Consider the following 15,000-nt stretch of genomic DNA (forward strand, 5'->3'; position numbering starts at 1 on the left):
CCATAACGAGGCCATGATGGCGACTCCCCGGCAACCACCCGCGAACATGTGGCTACCGCAGAGTCTCCTGCAGTCACCTAAGTGGGACAGGCCGTAACAAGCCACTCTGCTCTTCATAACTATTACCACTGAATCCCATTAAGATCAGCAGATAGTGGCGGGGAAGAAAAGATAAGATTGATTCCATTTCACTTATTCTTCTGCCACACAAGAATAGCTCTGGCACATAATCAGAATGCCAAAGTAACAATAGATAAGTATAGTTCATTCTGACTGGTAAGAATGCAGTGAAATGTCTGTGCTCTGTCAAAGATTACAATCATATCGCCTGTTTTCAGTGAAACATCGCTCACGACTCTATTTAATGAAGATGCATAATATACGACAGCATTTAGCCACAAAGAACCTCCTTTGTAATGTTTGGTTTGTCGTGGTAGCTTTGTATCAGCACAGACAGATATAGTTAGAGATTCAGATTCAGATTCAGATTCAATTTTAATTGTCATTGTCAGTGTACAGCACAGAGACAACGAAATGCATTAATATACAGGCAGCGCCTGAACAGGGACTTGAACCCTGGACCCTCAGATTAAAAGTCTGATGCTCTACCGACTGAGCTATCCAGGCTCTGAGTCACAGCGTAGTCCGTGCCGACCATCGATCACCCATTCACTGGTTTCATGTTAGCCCACATTTGCATCCACCCCTGGGAAAAGGGGAAGTACAACGGGATCTGGGGGTCCTTGTACATCAGTCTATGAAAGTAAGCATGCAGGTACAGCAGGCAGTGAAGAAAGCGAATGGCATGTTGGCCTTTATAACAAGAGGAATCGAATATAGGAGCAAAGAGGTCCTTCTGCAGTTGTACAGGGCCCTAGTGAGACCACACCTGGAGTATTGTGTGCAGTTTTGGTCCCCTAATTTGAGGAAGGACATTCTTGCTATTGAGGGAGTGCAGCGTAGGTTTACAAGGTTAATTCCCGGGATGGCGGGACTGTCATGTGCTGAGAGAATGGAGCAGCTGGGCTTGTACACTCTGGAGTTTAGAAGGATGAGAGGAGATCTCATCGAAACATATAAGATTGTTAAGGGCTTGGACACGCTAGGGGCAGGAAACATGTTCCCGATGTTGGGAGAGTCCAGAACCAGGGGCCACAGTTTAAGAATAAGGGGTAAGCCATTTAGAACAGAGATGAGGAAACACTTTTTCTCACAGAGAGTTGTGAGTCTGTGGAATTCTCTCCCTCAGAGGGCGGTGGAGGCAGGTTCTCTGGATGCTTTCAAGAGAGAGCTAGATAGGGCTCTTAAAAATAGCGGTGTCAGTGGATATGGGGAGAAGGCAGGAACGGGGTACTGATTGGGGATGATCGGCCATGATCACATTGAATGGCGGTGCTGGCTCGAAGGGCCGAATGGCCTACTCCTGCACCTATTGTCTATTGTCCCTACACACTTGGGGCAATCTACAGAAGCTAGTTAACCTACAAACCTGCTCGTCTTTGGAGCGTGCGAGGAAATCAGCTCTCCGGGAGGAAACCCACGCGGTCTCAGGGAGAACATGCAAACTCCACACAGACAGCACCCGTTGTCAGGATGGAACGCGGGTCTCTGGCGCTTTGAGGCAGCGACTTTACCCCTGCGCCGCCGTGCCGCCCATAGGTATCTACATTTTCCTCACAGCCAGTGACAGACACAAAATGCTGGAGTAACACAGTGGGACAGGCAGCATCTCTGGAGGGAAGGAATGGGTGACGTTTCAGGTCGGGACCCTTCTTCAGGCTGCTGTCTGAAGAGACCGTTTGAGCATTAGAGCACATTGTTAGCAGTCTGAAGAAGGGTCTCAACCTGAAATGTCACCCATTCCTTCTCTCCAGAGATGCTGCCTGTCCCGCTGAGTTACTCCAGCATTTTGTGTCCATCTGCGGTGTAAACCAGCGTCTGCAGTTCCTTCCTGCACATCTCCTCAGAGCCATGATGAGTTGTGGGCGGCATAGAGGTGATATGGTGCAATAAAGGATTGCTGTGCTGAGGCTCCACAAGGCCCTGGTCAGGCCTGATTTGGAGTATTGTGAGCAGTTTTGGGCCCCGTATATCTGAGGAAGGATGTGCTGGCTCTGGAGAGGGTCCAGAGGAGGTTTACGAGAATGATCCCAGGAATGAGTGGGTTAACATATGATGAGCGTTTGACGGCACTGGGCCTGTGCTCGCTGGAGTTTAGAAGGATGAGGGGGTAGCTCATTGAAAATGACCGAACAGTGAAAGGCCTGGACAGAGTGGATGTGGAGAGGATGTTTCCACTAGTGGGAGAGTCTAGGACCAGGAGTGATGCAGAGGAATGTATTTAATCAGAGGTTGGTGAATCTGTGGAAAGGCTAAATAAAACGATAATTGCTTGAAGATGGAATTGCACTGGTTATACACTTACTGTCTTATAACCAAGCAATTAACTGTAGAATCTTTCTGCACTGATTAGAGCCATTTGAATTAGGCCAGTTTTGAGTAAAACTATCTATTTATCTCACAGATCGCCCTCCCCTTTCACCCACATTCCTTCCTCCAGCTTCACAATATGCAACTTCAATCCTTTTGTCTCACACCTCAGCCAAGGTAGTTTAGTTTAGAGATACAGCGTGGAAACAGGCCCTTCGGCCCACCAAGTCCCTGCCAACCAGCGGTCCCCGCGCACTAACACTATCCGACACACACACACACACACACACACACACACACACACACACACACACACACACACACACACACACACACACACACACAAACACACACACACACACATACACACACACACACATACACACACATACTCGAGCCAATTTACATTTATACCAAGCGAATTGGCCTGCAAACCTGTACGACTTTGGAGTGTGGGAGGAAACCGGAGCACCCGGAGAAAACCCACGCAGGTCACGGGGCAAACGTGCAAACTCCATACAGACAGCACCAGTAGTCGGGATCGAACCCGGGTCTCTGGCGCTGTGAGGCAGCAACTCTACCGCTGTGCCATCGTGCCACAAATGTGTTTAGGAAAACTCCCCGACTTGTTTCATTATTAAAGAAAACAAAAATGTTTGTTTTGTACCTAGTGTTACTTTGACATGATTTCGTATCCAAAGGTAACTTAACCATCCTACCACAACCACAGGGCAGCGCTGAACTATTATCTACCTCATTGGTGACCTTCGGTCTATCCTTGATCGGACTCTGCTGGCTTTACCTTGCACTAAACGTTATTCCCTTATCATGTATCTGTACACTGTGAATGGCTCGATTGTAATCATGGATTGTCTTCCCGTTGACTGGTTAGCACGCAACAAAAGCTTTTCACTGTACCTCGGTACACGTGACAATAGACTACACTGAACTAAAGCTAAGTGAAGACCCTTTAGCTGCCCTCTGAACTTGCCTAGTTCCAGGGTAATTAATGATCGACAAAAACTAAAGCTGTTAGCATTTGTTCACACTGTGACCATTTGGGCCAATGTGTTATTTGTACATTTAATTAACCTCAGGAAATGTCATAATATTTAATGGCAGTGCTGGCTCGAAGGGCCAAATGGCCTACTCCTGCACCTATTGTCTATTGGCTATAGGTTAATTGGCTTCTGTAAATTGTCTCCAGTGTGTCGGATAGAATTAGTGTACGGGGTGATCGCTGGTCGGCACGGACTCAGTGGGCCGAAGGGCCTGTTTCCGCGCTGTGTCTCTAGTTTAGTTTAGAGATACAGTGCGGAAACAGGCCCTTCGGCCCACCGAGCCCGTGCCGACCAGCGATCCCCGCACATTGACACTACCCTACACACACAGTTGCGATCATACCCGGGTCTCTGGCGCTGTGAGGCAGCAGCTCTACCACCGCGATAATTATTAATTAATCCATTTTATCAATGCAACCGTTTTGCTAAAATGCCAGCAAATCTATTTTTCTTGTTGGCTTTTGGCGACATGGAACATGATAAATGCGCAGTGACATTTTAGTAAATGTATTGCAGCAGTTCCTTAATATATTTTTTGTTGCTCAGTGTTACATTTATTTCCCTGTGGCAATTAGAGTCACTGAGTGATGCGGCGTGGAAACAGGCCCTTCGGCCCATCTTGCCCGCACCGACCAACACGTTCCCAGCTACACTAGTCCCACCTGCCTCCATTAGGTCCATATCCCTCCAGGGCGGCCACGGAGCCGCAGCGGTAGAGTCGCTGCCTTCCACCGAACGCAGCGCCGGAGACCCGGATTCGATCCCGTCTACGGGTGCTGCCTGTATGGAGTTTGTACGTTCTCCCCGTGATCTACGTGGGTTTTCTCCGAGATCTTCGATTTCCTCCCACACCCCAAAGACGTACAGGTTTGTAGGATAATTGGCTTGGTATAAATGTAAAAATTGTCCCTAGTGTGTGTAGGTTAGTGTTAGTGTGCGGGGATCGCTGGTGGGCGCGGACTCGGTGGGCCGAGGGGCCTGTTTCCGCGCTGTATCTCTACACAAACCTGTCCTATCCACGTGCCTGTCTAAATGCTTCTTAAACATTGCAATTGTCCTTGCCTCAACTACCTCCTCCTGCAGCTTGTTCCATACACCCACCACTGTGTAAAAATAGTTACCCCTCAGGTTCCTATTAAATCTTTTCCACCCTCACTTTAAACCTATGTCCCCTGGTTCTTGATTCCCCTACTCGGAGCAAAAGACTCTGTGCATCCACCAGATCTATTCCTCTCATTATTTAGTGCACCCCTCACCCTCTTGCGCTCCAAGGAATAGGGTCCTAGTCGGCTCAACCTCCCTCTATAGCCCAGGCCCTCAAGTCCTGGCAACATCCTCGTAAATTGTCCCTGTACCCTTTTCATCTTGATAACATTGTTCCTATAACATGAATGAATGAATGAATAAGTTTATTGGCCAAGTATGTACACATACAAGGGATTTGCCTTGGTGATCCGTTTGCAAGTAACAACACAACATACAGTAAACAATTAAGAATAAAATATAAAACTTTAAAACATTAAGAATAAAACATTATAGTTTAAACATGTGAATGAAATAAAGTACCAGCGCAAAAGGAGGCTACAGACTTTTGGTTATTGAGTAAAGCTACTGCTCGTGGAAAAAAATCTGTTTTTAGGTCTGGCTGTGGTGGCTTTGACAGTCCGGAGTCGCCTTCCAGAGGGAAGTGATTCAAAGAGTTTGTGCCCAGGGTGAGAGGGGTCAGAGATGATCTTACCCGCTCGCTTCCTGGCCCTTGCAGTGTACAGTTCGTCAATGGAGGGAAGGTTGCAGCCAATAACCTTCTCGGCCGATCGAACGATACGCTGCAGCCTCCGGATGTCGTGCTTGGTGGACATGGAACGTCAGCAGATTGTGGAGTAGACTTGATGGGCCGAATGGCCTGTTCCTGCTCCTGGAACTTACGAACCTGTGAACTTATTCCACAGTCACGTCGAAGTGGTGGGGAACGAAGAGGATAGACTACGCGCTCTATTGTCCTGACGCCTTGACCGCGTTCCCTACCGTGGCTCTCCCACACCTCTTCCACGCCAGCTACTGGGAGTCGACGGACGTGTTGGCCTTTGTTCTACGTCAGGTAACTTGGTTTAGTTCTGAGAATTATTCTGGTTCACTGGTGCCTTATTGTCGCTGGTGCGAAGTGCAAACGAACAGTGAAATCATTTTCTTACAAACAGTCCAAAGTTAAATTCGTCCAAAGTTAAGTTATTTGTCAATATGCACCCGAAGGTGCAGTGAAATGAATTTGCCAGCAGCGATACACTTAAAAAGAACACACAATACACAATACAACTTAACACAAACATCCACCACAGCATTCTTCACTGTGGTGGAAGTCAACAAAGTTCAGTCAGTCCTCCTCCTTTGTTCACCCGTGGTCGGGGCCATAAAGCCTCCGTAGTCACCGCTACGGACAGCCCGATGTACAGGCCCTCTCGTCGGGATGATCTGAACTCCGACGTCGGGACGGTCGAACACACTCCGCGGCTTGGAGCGCCCGAATCGGCACTGACAATAGACAATAGGTGCAGGAGTAGAGGCCATTCGGCCCTTCGAGCCAGCACCACCGTTCAATGTGATCATGGCCAATCAGTACCCCGTTCCTGCCTTCCCCCCATAATCCCTTAAATAGCGGAGTCAGGGAATATGGGGAGAAGACAGGAATGGGATACTGATTGTGGATGGCGGCGCTGGCTGGACGGGCCGAATGGCCTACTCCTGCACCTATTGTCTGTTGTCTATTCTGTTGTTTCCAAGTGCTTTGAAGAATAGTAGAGGAATGTTACGATTGTGTACTGACAGAATCCAATATTGTAATTGAATTAGGAGGAGTGTTTTATTTTCTCTGTTCTCTTAACGCATTATTAAAGTGGTAATATTGTCATATTAAATGAAAACAGCAAGAATTAATGTTCCAGCATTTTGATATTGAACATTCACCAAGGGAATAATGTGGATAAATGTTGTTTTATGAATTTCAATGAATTTTATAACAAAGATGTTACTTTTTATGAATTTAATGCATTACATTCGAGACAGGAGATTTTTTATTTTAAAATACTCTTTTTATTTTGCTTCGGTATTCTGTTTTTGCATCCTGGTGTAGTTTTATTAAATACTGTTCTCTCCCGAGGAAAAACTTGAGCAATAAGTAAAGGAAAATGATTTTCGCTTAAAACTTTCCTTCAGCCCAACTTGCCCACAACTGACCAACATGTCCCGTCCACACTAGTCCCGCCTGCCCGCGTTTGGCCCGTATCCCTCTAAACCTGTCCGATCCACCTACCTGTCCAAATGTTTCTTAAACGTTGCGATAGCCCCTGCCCCAACTACCTCCTTCGGCAGCTCGTTCCGTACACCCACCACCCTCTGTGTGAAATCAGGACTGAGATGAGGAAAAACAGTTTTCACCCAGAGAGTTGCGAATCTGTGGAATTCTCCGCCACAGAAGGCAGTGGAGGCCAACTCACTGGATGTATTCAAGAGAGAGTTGGATTTATCTCTTAGGGCTAACGGAATCAAGGGATAAGGGGGAAGGCAGGAACGGGGTTACTGATTTTGGATGATCAGCCATGATCATATTGAATGGTGGTGCTGGCTCAAAGGGCCGAATGGCCTACTCCTGCACCTATGTTTCTATGTCCCGATTAAATCTCCCCCCCCCCCCCCCCGGGAAGTGTTCAAGGAAGGACTGTGTGGGCACACTTCGTACACTGATGTTCACCTTGAGAATTGGACCAATTACTTAGTTTGGACACTTGATAGTGTGGGGATCCCTGCCCACACTAGAGGCGGTCACGGTGGCGCTGCGGTAGAGCTGCTGCCTTACACCGCTTGCAGCGCCGGGGACCACGGTTCGACCTCGACCACGGGTGCTTGTCTGCAAGGTGTTTGTACGTTCCCCCGCGTGGATTTTCTCCGAGATCTTCGGTTTCCTCCCACACTCCAAAGGCGAACAGGTTGGTAGATTAATTGGCTTGGTATAAATGTAAAATTTGTCCCTCGTGTGTTTGTGTGTTTGTGTGTGTGTGTGTGTGTGTGTGTGTGTGTGTGTGTGTGTGTGTGTGTGTGTGCGTGTGTGTGTGTGTGTGTGTGTGTGTGTGTGTGTGTGTGTGTGTGTGTGTGTGTGTGTGTGTGTGTGTGTGTGTGCGCGTGTGTGTAGGGGATCGCTGGTCGGCGCGGACTCTGTGGGGCCAAAGGGCCTGTTTCCACATTTTATCTCTAAACTAAAACACTCGTCTTCAATGTGAGGGTCATAATACTGGAAGTAGATGCTCATGGACCAGAGAGAGAGATATTAGGTATCTGAAGAAGGGTCTCGACCCGAAACATCACCCATTCCTTTGCTCCATAGATGCTGCCTCACCCGCTCAGTTTCTCCAGCATTTTTATCTACCTGAGATATCAGGAACGGATAATTTGTTTATGTCACGTGTACCAAGGTACAGTGCAATACATTTGTGTGAATTTCATCAGTGATAGGAGCAGAATTAGGCCATTCGGCCCATCAAACGTCTACTCCGCCATTCAGTCATGGCTGATCTATCTCTCCCTCTCAGTGGACTTGATGGGCCGAATGGCCTAATTCTGCTCCTATCACTTGTGATCTCATGAACTCCACAGCGAGGCCCTTGGTATTTATTACTGATACTTCTTTCATTGCAGGTGATGCGGTTTGAAAGCGTGAACATAAAGGAGAGCGACGGCAAGGACACGTCCGAGGGCAGTGAGTCGAGTCCGCGGGAGAAGTGGCTTCGCAGACGCACGCACGTGAAACTCAGGGTTTGTGCCAGTCGTGCTCTACCGTGGAAAGTTGTCGTAAGATCATGAGTGCAGGATGCGTCTCCGGAGATAAAAGAACGGGTCGGGACCCTTCTTCAGACTGAGAGTACGGGGGTGGGCCCGAAATTGTCACGCATCCTTTTTCCCTAGAGATGCTGCCTGACCTGCTGGGTTACTCCAGCACTTTTTTCAGTTCATATGTGATAGCAGCAGATTTACGCCATTCGGCCCATCGAGTCTACCCCGCCATTCAATCATGGCTGATCTATCTCTCCCTCCTATCCCCATTCTCCTGCCTTCTCCCCACAACCAGAGAGCAGTGCTGGACTACTATCCACCACATCGGGGACCCTCGGACAATCTTTGATCGGACTTTACATGCTTTACCTTGCACTGAACGTTATTCCCTTTATCATGTATCTGTACGCTGTGAACGGCTCGATTGTAATCATGTATTGTCCGCCACCGACTGGTTAGCACGCAACAAAAGCTTTTCACTGTACCTCGGTACACGTGACAATAAACTAAACTCAGACCCAGGCTCAGCACTTCAACTCCTCATCCCATTCCGAATCCGACCTTTCTGTCCTGGACCTCCTCCATGGCCAGAGTGAGGCCCACCGTAAATTGGTGGAGCAGCACCTCATATTTCGCTTGGGCAGTTTACACCTCAGAGGTATGAACATTGACTTCTCCAATTTCAGGTAGTCCCTGCTTTCTCCCTCCTTCCCAGCTCTCCCACAGCCCACTGCCTCCGCATCTTCCTCTCTTCTTCCCGCCCCCCCCCCCACCCTCACATCAGTCTGAAGAAGGGTCTCGACCCGAAACATCACCTCTTTCCTTCGCTCCATAGATGCTGCCTCACCCGCTGAGTTTCTCCAACATTGTTGTCTACCTCAGACCCAGGTGAATAGTTTTACAAGACGCTCAAGACTTTATAAACAAACTGCAACACTGCCACCGTATGGTCAAAAGCAGAAGTTGATTCAGTTTGTTTTAGATTCCCTTTAGACTTTAGAGATACAGTGCTGAAACAGGCCCTTCGGCCCACCGAGTCCGTGCTGACCAGCAATCATCCAGTACACTAGCACAATCCTACACACTAGCGACAATTTACAAATTTTACACTGTGGCCCGGTTGATTGTAATCACGTATTGTCTTTCCGCTGACTGTATAGCACACGACAAAAAGCTTTTCTCTGTACCTCGGTACACGTGACAATAAACTAAACACTAGTTCCATCCCAAACGTTAGACTTTAGAGATACAGTGTGGAAACAGTCTCGTCCGTGCCGACCAGCGATCCTCGTGCGCGCCGACCAGCGATCCTCGTGCGCGCCGACCAGCGATCCCCGTACACTAGCACTATCCTACACACACTCGGGACGTTTACAATTTTTACCGTAGCCAATTAATGTACAAACCTATTAACGTACGTCTTTGGAACATGAGAGGAAACTGGAGCACCCGGGCAAAACCCCACGCGGTCTCGGGGTGAACTTGCAAACTCTGTACAGACAGCACCCGTAGCCAGGATCGAACCCGGGTCTCTGGCGCTGTGAGGTGGCAACTCTGCCGCTGCGCCAACGTGCCACAGGGGAAAGTGGATATGAAGGAATGTAGAGCCGTAGTCAGCCAGGATCTTATTGTCAGGCGTTACGGGGAGAGGGCAGGAGAATGGGGTGGTGAGGGAAAGATAGATCAGCCATGATTGAATGGCAGAGTAGGCTCGATGGGCCGAATGGCCTAATTCTGCTCCTAGAAGCTTGAGGGACTGGCTGTGCGGCACGGTGGCGCAGCGGTAGAGTTGCTGCCTCACAGCGCCAGAGACCCGGGTTCGATCCTGACTACGGATGCTGTCTGTACGGAGCTTGTACGTTCTCCCCGTGACCTGCGTGTGTTTCCTCCCACACTCCAAGGATGTACAGGTTTGCTTGGTGTAAATGTAAAATTGTCTCTAGCGTGTGTAGGGCAGTGTTAATGTGCGGGGATTTCTGGTCGGCTCGGACTCGGTGGGCCGAAGGGGCCTGTTTCTCAGCAGTATCTCTACAACGAAAAAACTAAAACTAAAAAAATTGAATGGCCCAATCCCACTCCCGATTAATTTCTCCATTAAAAAAAATCGCATTCTATTTATTCTGTTGTGTTCCAGTCAGAAAGTCATCTTTGGATGAATTTGCAATTCATTTTTTGTCTTGCCATTTCCATGACCAGACTGTAATGTACTCAGCATTCAAATATACCTGGCTAACAAGACACGATGGCATAAAGCTATTAAGTACAAATTCACTTAAGCTGTCTAACAGACTTTGATAATTCATGAGCATGTTGGAGCCTCGTTAATCTCAGACAAGATAGTGTGTTCCTCTTGCCACTTGTGATACCTTAACGGTCAGTGAACCAGACTGCAGAGTGCATTCACTATTTTGTTAAACAAATAAATATCAACACATCCTTTAGTTGATATACAGACTGCATATTGTATGCTGCGAATCGTGGACGCAGCCCAGACCGTCACGCAAACCAACCTCCCTCCCTTCCTTTGACTCCATCTACACCTCACGCTGCCTCGGCAAGGCCAGCAGCATCATCAAGGACCAGTCGCACCCTGGCCACTCCCTCTTCTCCCCTCTCCCATCGGGCAAGAGGTACAGAAATGTGAAAACGCACACCTCCAGATTCAGGGGCACTTTCTTCCCAGCTGTTATCAGGCGACTGAATCTTCCTACCACAACCAGAGAGCGGTCCTGAACTACTAACTACCTCATTGGTGACCCCCGGACTATCCTTGATCGGACTTTACTGGCTTTACCCTGCACTAAACGTTATTCCCTTATCTTGTATCGGTACACTGTAAATGGCTCGATTGGAATCATGTATTGCCTTTCCGACCAGCATTCACCCCGTACATTAACACTATCCTACACACTAAGGACACAGACAAAAGGGGCTACTGACTATCCCGCGGTCTAGGTTTAAGCTCAGGGGTGACCGCAGTTACAGCACCTAGACTGTATAATAGCATCCCGCTCCTCATCAGAACTGCCCACACCATCGACTCCTTTAAGTCACAAATCAAAACCTATTTCTACTACCTAGCGTTTTTGAGCCCCGCTGTAAACAGTTAATGTATGTATTGTTAGGTCTGTGTATCGTTGTATGTATCTAATTAGTACCTGCACTGATGTAACGCACTTTGGTCAACGCAAGTTGTTTTTAAATACATTTATCATTATTATTATTATGTGAGGGGGTGGGAGATTGCAACCTTCTTGTGGTCCGCCCTGTTTCGACGAATGCAATCTACCTGGTGTGCACATTCACGTAAGATCAAATAGAACAAGTTGTCCTACAACTTTAGGCTGTGCCCGCCGTACGCAAGAACAAGAAGAAGGAGAAGATTATGTGAGAAGTAATGCTTTGAAATTCTGTTTCTTTTCCCAGAATGTAACGGCTAATCACCGCGCCAACGACGTCATTGTCGCTGAAGGTGGCCCTCAGTTGCTCATTGGGAGGTTCATGTATGGCCCCCTCGACATGGTCACCCTGACTGGAGAAAAGGTACAAAGATTTTGCCTCCACGCTGTCGAAAACAAGAGGTGGGGTGACTCAGCGGGTTTAGTTTAGTTTAGAGATACAGCGCGGAAACAGGCCCTTCGGCCCACCGCGTCCGCGCCGACCAGCGATCCCCGCACACTCTTAACACTACCCTACACACACACCGGGGACAATTTACAATGATACCACGCTGATTAACCTACAAACCTGTACATCTTTGGAGAGTGGGAGGAAACCGAAGATCTCGGAGAAAACTCACGGGGAGAAGGTGCCAACTCTGTACAGAGAGCGCCAGAAGTTAGGATCGAACCCGGGTCTCTGGCGCTGTGAAGCAGCAACTCTACCGCTGCCCACCGGGTCAGGCAGCATCGCTGGAGAAAAGGAATAGGTGGCGTTTCGGGGCGAGACCCTTCTACAGCCTGCTATCCCTGCTTATTCTGTGCCTCTGGAATATAACCAGCAGTTTGCCCTCTTCCACCATGGAGCGTAGATACAAACTATTCACTTAATAAGTCAGCCATTTTGGTAACCCGTGCAATCATCTCGATGTTCCTCCCTCTTTCAATATAATGATTAAAATGCTTTCCATCAGCTTTGATCTTCATCGCAAATGGCTCCCCACATCATCTTGAAGAAGTCGCCTTGCGTTTCCTTGCTGTGATCTTTCAGCTCTTCCATTCTGCTCATTTTACATCCCCCGAATATCTTCTGGTATCTGTTTCTTTGAAGTGAATGCTGCCTCGTGCCCTGTTTGTCAAACACCGGTTGTTCGGGAACGCAAATGAACCGACTGACTTCAGACTGCCGACTTTATAAGAGATACAGGGCGAGTCCACGCCGACCAGCGATCACCCCGCCCGCACAACATGCGCTATCACGCACGCAATTTACGATTTTTACCGAAGCCAAGTAACCTACAAACCTTCACGTCCTTTGGAGCGTGGGAGGAAACCGGAGCACCCGGAGGAAACCCACGCGGGTCACGCGGGAGAACTCCGTACAGACAGCACCCGTAGTCAGGATCGAACCCGGGTCTCTGACGCTGTCCCGCTGAGTTACTCCTGCATTTTGGGTCTATCTTCAGTGTAAACCAGCATCTGCAGTTCCTTCCTACACAATGTACTCTATTGTCACAAGCTGCATGAATAGTTCTGTGATCCCCACAAATAGATGCTGCTCTGAAAAGATGTTTAGTTTACTGCCAATATCACACAGCAGAGGTGGGAGAAATGTCAGCTCTTCAATTTTAATATTAGTCAACGTATAGGATTCCCACAGAAAGATTCAAACTGGGTAGTTTAGTTTAGAGATTCAGCGCGGAAACAGGCCCTTCGGCCCATCGTGCCCGCGTCGACCAGCGATCCCCGCACATTAACTCTGCCCCACACACACTGGGGACAATTTTAAACCAAGCCAATTAACCTACAAACATGTACGTTGTTGGAGTGTGGGAGGGAGCCGAAGATCTCGGAGGAAACCCACACGGGTCACGGGGAGAACGTGCAAACTCCGTACAGAGAGCGACCGCAGTCAGGATCGAACCCGGGTCCCTGGAGCTGTGAGGCGGCAACTCTACCGCTGCGCCACCGTCCCACCCCGATCACGATAGGTGAAATTTCGGGTCAAGAAGCTTCTTAGGACTGAGGGGGGAGAGGAAAAGCTGGAAAGGTGAAGTGGCAGGACAAAGACGGGGCCTGTTTCCGTGCTGTGTCTCTAAATTAAACTAAACGGACGGGACGACAGATGGCACAATGGGCTAAGTGTTCGGCTGGCAACCGGAAGGTAGCTGGTTCGAATCCCGCTTGGAGTGCATACTGTCGTTGTGTCCTTGGGCAAGGCACTTCACCCACCTTTGCCTGTGTGTGTGGATGTAATTATGTGAAGCACTTTGGGGTCAATGCAAGTTGACTAAAAATGTGCTATATAAATAAAGAAATTTAATTTAATTTAAACTAAACCGTGGGTGGAAATCCTGATGGGGGGGGGGTGGGGGGTGCTGTCCCCCACATGTTTTGAGAGGCGGGGGAAATCCCCCCCATGTTTTGTGACCTGGGCGTTACAGCCATGGTGGGTCGAAGGACCTGCAGTTCCCAGGTTGCCTGCGTGCCCCCGGAACTGGCTGTAGAGCCCAGGTCGGCTGGCAGGTCCGGCTGCAGTTCCCAAGTCGGCTCGCTTGCCCCAGGACTGGCTGCAGTTCCCAGGTCGCGAAAACTAATTGGAGAAAAAAATACATCTGCGGGCCGGATGATTTTGGGTTGCGGGCCGGATCCAGCCCGTGGGCCGCAGGTTGCCGACCCCTGTCCTAGATGCCAGGCCAGGCCTTGATGCCAGGCCTCATTGTGTCCCCCCCCATGTTTTAAAAGTGATTTCCGCCCATGAGCTGTCCACACTGATACTGCCTGACCCATTGAGTAATGCCAGCACATTGTGTCCTGTTGTGTTTTAACCAGAAGCTACGCTTCGTTGTTGCTGCATAATGATTTTTCACTCGGTGCTAATTGGGTAGTCATCGGCAAAGGCAGTAACAGGACAAACGTCTCATCATTGAAGAGTTTACAATAAACATAACCACTCAAAACATCGACTATATCTACTTTTAATAGACTAGACGTCAATACTCATGTCTTCAGTACGGAGAATACAACGATACTGATGTACTTAACAGTTGTCCTGCATTAACAAGTGAGTGAAAGATAAAAAGCTTGGTCATTTAACTACACTTGACCTGACGCTTTTTTAAAAAAAGAAAATATTTTTTTCCTTCCACTTTGAAGAACATCTTGAAGACGTATTTAATTTGTCAGAGCAGTGGTAGCAGAGAGAGGGAGTGACCATGGTGAGACTGGTCTGCTGTTACCTCACAGCTCCAGAGACCCGGGTTCGATCCTGACCTCGGGTGCTGTCTGTTCAGAGTTTGCACGTTCTCCCCGTGGCCCCGTGTGTCTGGTTGCTCCAGGTTCCTCCCACCTCTAGGTTAATTGGCCCCTAGTATGCTTTGGCAGGTGGTATGAATATTAATTTCTCTCACTTCAAGTCACCCCGGCATTCCCTCTCTCTCTCTCTCTCTCTCTCTATCCCTCCTCCACCCAAGTCGCACCAGCTTCTCGTTTTCATCCAACAAACAGCCAACAAATTGCCTGTTTCATTT

General features: G+C 48.6%; 1 protein-coding gene and 1 non-coding gene across 3 annotated transcripts in view; one reads left to right on the forward strand and one right to left on the reverse strand.

The window, feature by feature from the left end:
* pitpnm3 (PITPNM family member 3) overlaps positions 1–15,000 on the forward strand; it is a 236,593-nt gene that overhangs the window by 207,116 nt on the left and 14,477 nt on the right. For both annotated transcript variants that reach the window (XM_033046226.1, XM_033046227.1), the window contains exons 12-14: positions 5,441–5,589; positions 8,178–8,294; positions 11,739–11,855. In XM_033046226.1, the coding sequence (XP_032902117.1) occupies positions 5,441–5,589; positions 8,178–8,294; positions 11,739–11,855 (383 nt within the window). The remainder of the gene's footprint in view (positions 1–5,440; positions 5,590–8,177; positions 8,295–11,738; positions 11,856–15,000) is intronic.
* Positions 555–627, reverse strand: trnak-uuu. Its single transcript has one exon. It is a non-coding gene; the product is annotated as a tRNA-Lys (tRNA).

Source organism: Amblyraja radiata, chromosome 28 (genome assembly GCF_010909765.2).
Source record: "Amblyraja radiata isolate CabotCenter1 chromosome 28, sAmbRad1.1.pri, whole genome shotgun sequence".
In the NCBI taxonomy this organism is placed as follows: domain Eukaryota; kingdom Metazoa; phylum Chordata; class Chondrichthyes; order Rajiformes; family Rajidae; genus Amblyraja; species Amblyraja radiata.